General features: G+C 50.6%; 1 protein-coding gene across 4 annotated transcripts in view; it reads left to right on the plus strand.

The window, feature by feature from the left end:
* Positions 1-12,921, plus strand: part of ASTN2 (astrotactin 2) — a 993,079-nt gene that overhangs the window by 730,337 nt on the left and 249,821 nt on the right. For all 4 annotated transcript variants that reach the window (XM_043927598.1, XM_043927599.1, XM_043927600.1 and 1 more), the window contains 2 exons: positions 108-212; positions 3,177-3,356. In XM_043927598.1, coding sequence (XP_043783533.1) covers positions 108-212; positions 3,177-3,356 — 285 coding nt within the window. The remainder of the gene's footprint in view (positions 1-107; positions 213-3,176; positions 3,357-12,921) is intronic.

A 12,921-nucleotide genomic window follows, 5' to 3' on the forward strand; every position in this document is an offset into this window, starting at 1 on the left:
CCTCTTAGAAGAGGGGGCTGTTACCCAGGGCCCAGGGCTGCAGGGCGGGGTTGCGGGGTGAGGCCTGTGAACGCGGGGCTCACGTGACCTTCCTGCTCGCTCCCCAGGAGACATCAGGTACGACGAGGCCATGGGGTACCCCATGGTGCAGCAGTGGCGTGTCCGCAGCAACCTCTACCGCGTGAAGCTCAGCACCATCACCCTCTCGGCAGGTGAGCCCCGCCGTCCGCGGCCGGGGGGCGTGGCGTGATGCAGCACGGTCCCGGGGCGTGCCAGGGCCATTGCCGGCGCTGGGGACGGCTGAGCGTTGAGGCCTCGCCCCCTGCCATCAAGGAGCTCACAGGGAGGGTGGACGGACAAGCAGACAGACGGTGACGGCCACCCGTTACAGGGGTCAGTGCAGTAACGGGACCGCCGTCCATTCTGGGAAGGCAGAGGGGCTCCTGCAGGGAGCGGGGGTCTGAGCAGGGGGTGACAATCTAGGTCACGCGTACGTGCTCGAAGTGTTTCAGGCGGGTGGATTCTTTCAGGCACTGATTCCTCTAGTCTCTTCTGATTTCCTTTCCTGCCCGTCTCCTCCTACTCAGCAGTGATGCATCCCCGCTCCCCCTCCCCTCACCAACACACACACACACACACACACACACTTTGCCCACATGGATCATTCCCCGTGATGCGGATGGCTTATAATTCTCAAATGGGACACTTAGTTTGAGACTTACAAGTCTCAAACGGGACTTAAGAGTTCTCAAAACGGGACATTTTCTCTCTCGGCTTTGTGAGTCTGCACATGCCGTTCCCTCTGCCTGGATCTCCTTGCGTATCCTGCGTTACTCAGAGATGCCGCCCCCATTATCTGTTCCCCGGGAGTAATGCGCTCAACTGCTGGTGTTAAAACACTACCAAGTACCTGATTCGTATCAGAATCCTGTCTGTCTCCTGCACCTCAGCTCTGACCTGAGAACTGTGGGTCGGGCTTGGATCCTATTTATTCCTGTGCCTTATATTCCTTTTGGTCCTCCTTTTACATGAAGGAATACAAATTAAACAAAACTGGAAAAGGAATGGGTAATGGACTCTGGAAAGATGAGGCCCAAACTTGGATTTTTCTGCCCTGACTCTTACTCATGACAATGCCACTGGGTTATTATCTGAGTGTCTCCTGATTATCAGCCAGCTGCTTTCTTATCTTTTTTCTTTTCCAGTATCACTTTGTTCATAAGCACCATGGAACTCTTTAGCCTGGGTATTGGGGAAGTGTAAATAGTATTTATGGCTGACATCAGCCAAGCACTTTATAATGTCTTGTATCTTGGGACTTACATCAGTCTCAAGAGGAAGGCATTCTTTATCCCTTTATTTTTCAGATAAGGAAATCAAGGGTCAGAGGGGTTAAGTTGCCCAAGGTCTCACAGCTAGTAGGTGGCAGGACAGGAGCAGGTCAATGAGGTGATGGCAGGGTTGTCTGCCTAAAGAGCCACAGGGCCTCTCCATGGTGTTATTTTTTACTGAGCAGAAATCAGCTCATTATTAACTCTGTTGTATTAATTACCCAGTTGCATGAGTTAACAGGTTGATGGAGAAGGGTTGTTCTAATCAAGCACCCATTCTTTGAGTCCTATTTCTGTGTTCGCCACCACCTACACCTTTCCACCGCACTTGTGAATGACTGCCATGTTCCTGTTAGAACTACAAAGGTGTATCTGCTTTAATTAATCAATAATGACGCTCCCGAGAACCCCCTTGTAAATCAAATGTTTGCAAATTGAAGCTCATTTTCAATGTTGAAGAAGCGCTTGCTCTTTTACATTTTACTTTGATGTGGCGCAGAATCAGTTGTTCTTGTTCTCATAATGGAGTTGGTGCACCTGCCGTGTCTGGAAATTGTGTCGTGAACCTGGTTGGGGGGTGGGGGGTGGGAAAGGACGCATGTGCAGATTTAGAGACAAATGGGACAGAGCTTCTGCTTTCAAGGTGGTGCCTGTTGAAGGTACAGGGAGGAGATGCCCCAGGCCGGGATGGTGTGAAAAGCTTCTTGGGGGAGGGATGACTTCCTGGGGTCTGGAAACATGGATGTGACTTAGAGAGGAAGTGGAAGACCATTCCAGGTAAATGGTGGTGGTGTGTGTGTGTGTGTGTGTGTGTGTGTGTTTGTGTGTGTGTGTGTGTGTGTTCAGAGTGGTGGGAGGGGGATATAAATGAAGAAAGTGTGATGGAAATGCCAAATCACATTCAGGAGAAATAGGAAAACAGATTTGGCCAGAGGTAAAGCCTAATGTATGTGCTCATGGGAGATGAGCTTGGAACCCTGGGATACCCAGGTAAGGTCACTGGACTTTATTCAGAGCACAAAAGAGCCCGAAAGGTGTTGAGGCTCCTGAAAGCATAGCTTGGTGACCTGCCTGCAGGAGGAAGAGGGCAGGGATCAGTGGTCGCTGGGTGATGGCTCTGCAGGCCCTATGCCAGGCACTGAGGACTCAGGTCCCCTTGGCACGGAGCTAAGGACAATGGAACGGCAAGGAGGCCCTTGTCAGTGGTGGGAGAAAGAACATACCATTGTTTTGGAGACAGAAAGGGAAGCGATGTTCTAGGAAGCTAAGCCAGGGCTTACATCTGAGGGTACAGAATGTCTGCTGAGCCAGGGCTAGCGCAGCCCCCTGGGCTCCAGCCGTGGACGGTTCAGGCCCAGGGTAATCGGGTGTGTGAGCAGTGTGTGCACTTCGGGGTGGACACAGAAGTCGGTTGGAATCCTCGCTCCTCTGGCTGGGGGACCGAGGCAAATCACTTCCAGTCTCTGACGTTTGACTTGCTCATCTACTGGACGGGGCTCGTCATGGTTGGGACTGCAGTGCTGGACTGAGGTTAAACTAGACAAAGGGGCTGGAACACCTAGCAGCGTGCCCGCTGCATGTTAGCTGCTCAGGAGACCTCAGCTTGGATCTTTCCTGGCTGTGACCTTTGGGTCGCCAGCTTCTGTCCCTCCTCTGCTGTTGACTCCCTCTTGGTGTTCCGTCTTGTGTCCACCAGAGAGAGTGGTCTTTGCCAAGTAAGGGAGGGATGCTGTGCACGTTTGGCCGAGGCTATGCTGAAGGACAAGGTACCAAATCCGGGCTTGCCGTTTGCTGGGCGCCAGCCTCCCCGCTCTGACCCCCTCCACCTGCTCCTCCTCTGTCCAGGCTTCACCAACGTCCTCAAGATCCTGACCAAGGAGAGCAGTCGGGAGGAGCTGCTGTCCTTCCTCCAGCACTACGGCTCACACTACATCGCGGAGGCCCTCTACGGCTCCGAGCTCACCTGCGTCATTCACTTCCCCAGCAAGAAGGTCCAGCAGCAGCTGTGGCTTCAGTACCAGAAAGGTAGGCCTGGAGGGCTTGCTGGAGGTGGCGGCCAGCTGGGCCGTGGAGGTCAGGCTGCCGGGGGGGTGACTGAGCTCCTGGGAGCGAAATCCTGGCCCTGCCACGTAGAAACTGGGCGGCCGCAAGCAAGTCCCCGCGCCTCTCTGGGCTTCATGTTCACCGGGGATGGAGTGAGGGGCCGTGTGATGATTCCTCAGGATTCTTTCAGTTCAGGCGTTTTCTGAGACCCCAGGGTGGACTCCGGAGCTCTGGCCTTCTACTGCGAGTTCCTCATTTCCCACTCTGTCCTCTCAAAACGACTGCCAAGGTCAGGAGGCTGGGGAGACTGTAGGGGAGGGGAGTGCTGTCTCATCGACGCCTTCTCTCCAGGCTTCTTGGAAGAACCTCAGGACAGCGCTGGCTCCTTTGGGAGTGACCAACTCACGTCTGAGGGGAGAGTTTCAAGTCTCTGCCATGGAGACGCCTTTACCCTCAGGCAGGATCACCAGGCCTTATTTCCTTCCATTTCTCAGCTATTTATCAGAATTGGAATTTCCCCGAAGCAGGAGACCCATCTCTGTCACTCCCCTTGGAAAATCTGTCCCCTTCTCACCTCAGTTTTCCCTTCCTGTGAAATGGGTACTCTGGCTATTCCTGTCCACTTCCTACATTAAAGGGAAGTAGTTTATGCGATAACATTTTGAGAAAGATGGACATATGGCTACGTACATTATGTATTATAACAGTTCCATGTAGTCACAGGCCCCTTTCACCAATGAAAAAATGAGTGTCAGATAGTCAACAAGTCAAGTGCCCTGTAGACACAAAGCTAATATGCAGCGGGGTAAAGATCACTTCCTGTTATCATTGTTACTATTATTATCAATTAATTTAAAAAGAGAGGCTGTCAATCAATGGGAAGGGTGAGGAGCGATGTTAACAGTGGGCTTGTACCTTCTCCATGTGGCCCAGCCACATGGCCTCCAAGAACCAAACCAAGCGTGACTCATCAAACTGCAGAATGCAGGCGCTGGAAGGGATCTGAGTGCTCTCACTGGGCTCAGCGCTCTCGTTTTACGGCTGGGGAAACTAAGGCTGAAGGAAAGAAGACTCTGGCTCAGAGTCCCACAGCTCCCCTGGATCGGGCTGTCCATCCCCTGGATGGAGCTCCTGCCTTTGTCCTCTCCAGAACCCTCCCTTGGCACCCCCCGCCCCGTCATGGTCTCAGCCCGCCTCCCCTCCTGTGTGCAGCTGTGTGGGGCACGGGGTGGTTTATAGGCGCAGGGGAATAATTGAGTTGTCTGGGAATAGCTTCGTTTTATGGCTGTGACAATGACAGTCTTTAAGGAAGTGCATTAAATCAATAGAAGTCTCATTGTGCTACCCTATAAATAACGTGACACATCATTAAGCAGAGCAATGAGCTTCTGGACTTTGAAGTAATACAATTAGGTTATGTTTATAAAAACCTTCCTCACTGTGGCCACAGAACTAATTTGCCTCGTCCTGCGTTCGGGGCCTGGGACATGACTCTCAGGCTGCACCCCACCCATAGCCTTCCTCAGCTGCTTCCAGGACCTGGACTTCTTCATCCAGAGAATGCCATTCCTTGTCCAGTGGTTTATGGCAAGTAGGATGGGGAGAGGGGCAGACAGAAGCTGACATGCAACCAGGGGTCCCCTTCAAGACTCAAACAAGTTCCAAGTTTGTCATAAACTTGCTGGCCAGTAGCTACTGAACTTGGTCCAGTAGCTTTGCCTTCTGGGCTTACAAGGCAAAGGTACTTTTCTCTCCTCTCTCTCCCATGTTGGCTCCCAGAACAGGATGATAGTGAAAAGTGAAAATGTTAGTCGCTCAGTCGTGCCCGACTCTTTGCAACCCCAGGGACTGTAGCCCACCAGCCTCCTCTGTTCATGGAACTCTCCAGGCAAGAATGCTGGAGTGGGTAACCATTCCCTTCTCCAGAGGATCTTCCCGGCCTGGGGACTGAACCCGTATCTTCCGCCTTGCCGGCAGTTTCTTTACTGTCTGAGCCACCAGGGAAGCCCCAGAATAGCGCAGTGATGCACTAACACGGCGTAACTGATCTGTGAGTTTCCTCCTCTCTGTCTTTACCTGAGGTGACACCCAGGCGGTGCATCAAACACTGTAGTTTTACCTTTTAAACTTGGAAGTGATGCTGGGGAGGAAGTGGTAGAGAAGTTGGAAAATTTCCCCTGAACGATGGAAAAACTTCTAGACTGACAGATAGTTGAGGGGTGTCTCTCTCCCCAGCCACCTTTGTGTCATCAACACCTGTGTGTCATTGACATCTGTGAAACCAGGGTTCACTAGGGAGCAGGTCAGGATGAATCTGGGGTTGGAAGCCGATCACTCTGGGGGCAGAGCTTGTGGGGAGAGGACAAATTAGAACAATGTCAAGTGCGACAGTTCTTGTTTAGCTGCTAAGTTGTGTCCAACTCTTTGCGACCCTATGGACTTAAGAATGCTAGGCTTCCCTGTCCTTCACCATCTCCTGGAGTTTGTTCAAACTCATGTCCACTGAGTCGGTGATGCCATCCAACCATCTCATCCTCTGTCGCCCCCTTCTCCTCCTGCCCTCAATCTCACCCACCATCAGGGTCTTTTCCAAAGACTCAGCTCTGGAACTTCAATCCCATGGCCTCCAGAATGAAAACCACAATCCCAGAAAGCTAACCAAACTAATCACATGGATCACAGCCTTGTGTAACTCACTGAAACTCTGAGCCATGCCAGGCAGGGCCCCCCAAGGTGGATGGGTCATGGTGGAGACGTCTGACAAAATGTGGCCCACGGGAGAAGGGAATGGCAAACCACTTCAGAATTATTGCCTTGAGAACCCAATGCAGAGTGTGAAAGCCTTTTTCAGGTGGGACAGAAACGATTTCAAGTCCTGCTGCCTCTTCTTACATCCCTGTCAGGAAACCTCAGGCAAAGTAATTCCTAAGTTTCAGTCTCCTCCTATGTTAAGTGAGGGACAGTAATTCCCTTGCATGCCTTTTGGGAGAATGAAATGAGCACGTACCTACCTTGCTTATAGTAAGTACATAAAAAGCTGTAGTTTACCATGAAGTGAATGCTATGGCGTCCGCTGAGCATTGATCATCCACAGCTCTTGCTAGTGTGTGACTTCAGCCCTTAATTCTCCCTGAGAAACATGTATGTCATGAGTCCCTGCAAATATCCTCACAGTAGAGGGTAGAGGGCTCCAGAATTCTTTGAACTCTATGTGGTTTATTCTTGGCAGGAAAGGCCAAGGCTGAAAAAGGAGGTCAGAGAGAAGAGACCAAATGGGGCATGTGTAACAACCACGGACATTACACAGCCCTTCACAGTTCACAGGCCTGCCTTTGGTCTTCCCACCTGCCCCTCGAGGCAAAAAAAGGCAAGAGGACCCACCTCTCATCACTGAGAAAGGGAAATCTGAACTCAGAAGTGATCGGGGGCTTGCCTGGACCACACAGTGTGTTACTGAATGAACTAGTGTTTAAATTCCAACCTGAGTCCAATGTCCCGGTCTTTCCAGGTTTCCTAATTAATGGTGGGGCTCTGGTCACTGTTGTGATCCAGCCACTAGAAATCATGGAAGGTCAAGGGGGTTGGGGTGAATGTGCCTGATTAAAATATCTCCCGTGAGAGTTTTACTCTCATTCCCATAAGTGCTTCTAAGTGTGCATTCCACAGGATAAAGAAAGTCACATTGATCATTCATTACCCTCTGGTTCACTGGTATTTCCTAAGTGCTTCTTCACTGCAGACCTCGTGTAATGCTGGGACATTGCAGTAGGCAAGACGTGGGTGCTGTCCGCACGTGGGTTCAGCCTGTACTAGCCTTCCAATGCTCTGTCATTTCAGCCTGTACTAGCCTTCCAATGCTCTGTCATTTCAGCCTGTACTAGCCTTCCAATGCTCTGTCATTTCAGCCTGTACTAGCCTTCCAATGCTCTGTCATTTCAGCCTGTACTAGCCTTCCAATGCTCTGTCATTTCAGCCTGTACTAGCCTTCCAATGCTCTGTCATTTCTGTGATAGACTTTTTTGATCTACTGGTAGGCAGCTGGAGAAAGGCAGGTGGCTGGCGTGTGGCAGGGAACTCAGTCACTGTCACAGTGGCCCATGAATTTTGTTTCATATGCCAGTTCTGATCAGTTGAGGAGTGCCTTGTCCAGACACTGTGTGGAGGTCACTGGGGTCATCAGAAAAGAACGCTGGTCAATTAGCTGGTCAACGTGGTCAATTAGCAGTATCTGCTCTAGATGCATAAAGGGGAAGTGGTGGTCGACACTTATGTATTGCTTCCATGTAGTAGGGTGAAGTGAAAGCTAGAATAACAGACCCAGCTTCTGATGCAGATTCCAGAGAGACCTTGGGAATGCCTTGGAGAACGGGAAGGATCCAGGCAGGGAGGAGGGGTTTCCTGTCACCAAGTGGATATTCTGGGCATTCCACCAGTCTGAAGGGGACTGGAGCTCTGCACAGGTCAGCTGGGTGGTGCTGGCAGAAGTCAGGGACAGCTGGACCTCAGGAGGCAGCTGGAGTAGCTGAAGTCATCCCAGGAGACTCCCAGCCCAGGCACGATTCCCTCGGAAGCTCTTCAGTCTGCCAGTTTCCCTCGGCCATCACCTCTGCTCCCAGGCCAGGCTCCAACTGCCTTGTGAAGCTTGCAGTTTCTTGTCCCAGCTTACTATTTTCACTCTATGCCACTGTGTTCCTGATACACCTGTATTTTGAGAAGCTACCTCTCTCTCAATCAGGGCTTCATTTCCTTCTTTGACTTGACATACACACGCGCGTGCGCGCACACACACACACACACCTAAGATCACTGTTACTGAGGTGACGCGGCAGCCACCGGTGGAGGGCATGGACTGCATCAAGATAACAATTAGGTGCCCAGCTCGTTGCTAGATGAGTCATCACTGATGGGTCTATGCTCTCGTTGGATCCCATGTCTTAAAAATGGAAAAAATCGATCTTAGAGTGTGAATCAATTTGCCCAAGATCACACAGCTTGTAAGAGGGAAACTGGGACTGACCTTGACACATGAGTCCGATGATGAGGACTCTATATAAAGTTACGCTTCTTCCATCTTGGATAAAGACTGCCTCATTTGGAGATAAAAGACAAGTTGCAGTCAGATGGACCTTGGTTGCAGTCCCAGTTTCCCTCTTAGAAGCTGTGTGATCTTGGGCAAATTGATTCACACTCTAAGATCAATTTTTCCATTTTTAAGATAAGAGATCCAGTGAGAGCATAGACCCATCAATGATGACTCATCTAGCAACGAGCTGGGCACCTAATTGTTTTCTTGATGCAGTCCACGCCCTCCACCAGTGGCTGCCGCGTCCCCTCGGTAACAGTGATCTCAGGGGTGTGTGTGTGTGTAGTGCACATGTATGTCTACAGGGGCAGGGGGAGATATGGCTAATTTACTCCCTTCTCTTTTCAGCTGACTTAGGATCCAGGACAGGGGTAGATCGAGAGGGGCCCCTGGGGTCGAGCTGGTGAGGGAGGGAGCCTTGAAGGTCTACTCGGAAGACGTCAGAAGACTCCGTAACCCTGCCCTTTTGTTATGCCCTGTTATTCCGTATTCCGAAGGGATGGCGATGCATGCAGAAATAGCAAATCTGGTAGGTTTCCTGAATTTACCGTTGCTTCTTTCTCATGGAGAAAGTAACTATGGAAGATAAAGGGTGTATGCCTGCAAAGGAATTGTCCATTCTGTGTGTGTGTTTGAGAGAGAGAGAGAGACAGAGAAAAACTGACTGAGGGAGATAGGAGGAGACAGAGAAACGAAGAGGGACAGACATGGGGAAACCAAAATCCACAAAGAGAAATGGAGGGAAAAAGTTGAGAAGCGAAAATGTATGCAGTTAATGTCTTTTCCAAATTTAGAGACTCGGTGACCCCGCCGAAAAGACATTCTCCATGTGAAGGTTGGACTGCTCTTGAGTCTGGATCAGGAGAGTCTATCGAATAGAGATGTCCCCATAGATAAATGCCTGTCGCCACCTTTAAAAGATGTTTTATCTCTGTTATAATTTCCCAAGACTGTCCAAGGGAATGAATTTCTGCATTTCCGTTTGAATTACAATGCACTTTTGAATGTCAGCTGAAGCATACCTAGATTACTCTTTAAAGGAATTCTGGCTGTCTGAAAGGCGGCCTAAGGGGTTGGGGTGGGGGAGGAGAAGGGAAAGATGTAGTCAAGTGTCACCTCCTTTTGTGAGGACAGGGGTGGCCAAGGGGCTGATGGGAGCTGGAGACCTCTCCCGGGCTTTCAGTTCCCTGCGGGAACTTGCTTCAAAGATGCTGACCAGACATGCAAGGTGTCGATCTCAGAGCTGAGACCTGCCTGGGTACTGGTTCCACTTCCCTGGTGATTTAATCTTCAGGGCAGGTTTCAGCTCCTGTTTGCTTGCCCTTTCATTAGCATTTGATGGAGTCAGCCACTTCCTGCTTGAGGCACTGTCTAATGCTTGCTTCCTTGGCATCAGGGGAATCTTCCTGGTGGTTGCCCACCTTCCTTCCTGCCTGTTCCTTCTCTGTCTTCTTCACAGGCTCATTCTTCTCTGTCAAACGGGTCAGTATGGTTTTGCAGGACTGCCATTGTCTCTGTGGGAACTTACAGCCATGCTGTCTGTTACCATCCCTACACGAATGACTCCCCCTTTGTGGTCTGCCTCCAAGCTTTCCTCTGATAATGCGCTCTCATGCTAGCTCCCTGCCTGCCCAGGCTCGGCCCCACACAGCCTGGGATGTTTCCAGTGTTCTCATGAAGAACACCTGTATCTATTTAGAGGCAAAACCACAAACCTAGAAATCCTTCGCAACATCTCCCTCTCCCTTGCTCCCCCCACCCCCCCACCCCTGCCATTTCAAAACTGTAGCAAGTCTTATCAATTTCAATTTCCACATAGCTTTAAGAATTGCCCACTTCTCTCCACCTCACCTCTGCCACCATCATGGCTCGTCTGGACTCTAGCACCGGCCCCCTACCTGGCCTCCCTGCATCCACCTGTCCCCCACTGGTCAGGCTGCACTGCCCTGAGGACATGGATCTGCCTGGCTCTCCAAAGAGACAGAACCAGCAGGACAGATGGGTCGGTAGACAGGTAGATAGATACAAATATCTTTATTATATATAATATTCACATATACATGACATATATTTATAATACATATAATATATATGAAAGCTATGTATAATTGATTCTGTATCTCTAGATATCTGTACATGGGGCTTCCCCAGTGGCTCAGTGGTAAAGAACCTGCTTGCAATACAGGAGACGCGGGTTCAGTCTCTGGGTAGGGAAGATCCCCTGGAGAAGGAAGTGGCAAGCAGCAGCAACAGTACACACACATATATATCTATACACGTGTGTGTGTGTGTGTGTGTATAGCTTTCTAGGTGGCACTAGGGGTAAAGAATCCACCTGCCAATGCAGGAGAGGCAAGAGATGTGGGTTTGATTCATGGGTCGGGAAGATCTCCTGGAGTAGGAAATGGCAGCCTGCTCCAGTATTCTTGCCTGGGGAATCCCGTGGACAGAAAAGCCTAGTGGTCTACAATCCATGGGGCTGCAAAGAGTTGGACACAACTGAGGCAACAAAGTGCACGCACACAAACGCACGCACACACACACACACACACAGTATTTATCATATAAGCCAATTTCTAACAACAAATCTCTTCCTATATATATATAATGTTTATATTTTATTATAATATAAATAAATATATAATACAACCCTTAAGAGATGAGGGTTTTGATCCCTGTGTTGGGAAGATTCCCCTGGAGGAGGAACTGGCAACCCACTCCAGTATTTTTGCCTGAAAAATCCCAGTGGAAGAGGAGACTGGTGGGCTGCAGGCCACAGGGTCAGAAAAGAATGGGAAACAAATATCTGCATACCTCATGGCCCGGTCAAGTGCACATAATAAAAGGAAGCATCATGGGATGTTTCTAAAACGGAGATTCCCACCATGCTTTTCCTTGGATGCAGACTCCTAGGTGCTTTGTCACTGGCCCGAGGCTCATTGCCAAACTCCTGCCCGTGGCCTCAGGACCTTCTCAGACCCATTGTGTCCCCATCAGCCCCTTTAGCCCCATCTGTCCCCACGCTCTGCCTTCGAGTCACACTGAGCCTACTTCTCAACCATCACGTGGGTTGAAGTCGCAGCCTGGCCACGTTCACCTGTGCCAAGGTCCCCGTGCTGCGCGGAGGTAGCTGAGTGTCCCCGGCCCCTCCCCAGCCCCTCGGCCGCGCAGCTGTGTGTGGGATAGCTCCAGCTCCGGGCTGCTGTTTTTCTTGGAGGCGGTAGGAGGAGGTTCAATACGAGCTGGACACTCCGGGGCCTGCAGTATGCCAGAGGAGACCGCCAACTTAGTCTCCTCAGAATCATGCAAAAAGGTGATACAGGATGTGGTTCATTAAATACAAATAGGCCCAGGGGACTGCCGTTTCCACCAGATGAAATTACCAAAAAAACGCGTTTGTAGCCGGTTTAGATTGAGTCCGTCTGGAATGGAGCAGACTTGTCTCTTTTCCTGACGGCGTGTCCTTACACCCCTCTGCCTGTGCTCAGCGCGGTGCCTCTCACAGAGCGCTTCCACTACTTTATTGCATCCAGTTCACTGCTCCCAGGCAGCCTGTGAGGTCAGGTCGTTATCTGCATTTCACGCTTGAGGAAACTCAGGCTCAGATGGGGAAGATGATTTGTGGACGTTCACCCCCGGGGAACTCAGCAGAGCGGGGATTTGAACCCAGGCTGCTTTCCGCACGTGAGTGATGAAACTTGCCCATCCAACTCTACCAGAGCAGCCTCACAGAGCTCTTTAGATGTCGGCCTCAGACCCAGGGGGGCCGTTCCTGCTGCTCTCTGCCTGTCTCATCCACAGCTGAAAGAACTGGGGAGCGCTGAAACTGGGAGTTGAGTCCCTCAGCTCCGGCAGGGGTGGAGGTACTCTTCTTTATTCACCCCTTGCACAACTTGCTTCTCTGTCTTAATTCAGGGGCAGTGCTATAAAGTCAAAATCCTTAAAAAAAAAAAAAAAAAAACAAACCTCGGATGCAAACTCCTAGGTGTCTTGTCATTGCCCTGAGGCTCATTTCCAAACTGTCAGGGCGGGAGAGGCCTCAGTGAGAATCTAACCAGACCTGAGTTTCTCTTTATGTGTCAGTTATGATCAAACGGTAGTGACCGTCACGCTGCATTGAACGAGATGCTCATCCGGACCAGGCTTGGTGGGAGCGAATGCAGCGATCCCTTAGCAGTGTCCAGTGTGAGTCTGAGGGTGAGAAATGGTGACTCTTGTGTAAGGCGTTTTCCACGCCCATCGAGGCTGGCCTTTCCCATTCTACAGATGGGAAAGCTGCGGTGGGTTTATGTAATCCATTAAAACCTGCAGTTGCAAAAGGGGAAGTGTAATGACCATCTAGAGACATTATTCTGCCTTCCTACACCTGAAAACCTACAGCAAATTCAAAGACTCCTGGTGGTCCAAGTCCCCGCACATGCTGTTAGGTCACAGAGCCATTCGTTTGGCAGCAGGCCCATTTTC

This window comes from Cervus elaphus, chromosome 16 (assembly GCF_910594005.1).
Source record: "Cervus elaphus chromosome 16, mCerEla1.1, whole genome shotgun sequence".
In the NCBI taxonomy this organism is placed as follows: Eukaryota; Metazoa; Chordata; class Mammalia; order Artiodactyla; family Cervidae; genus Cervus; species Cervus elaphus.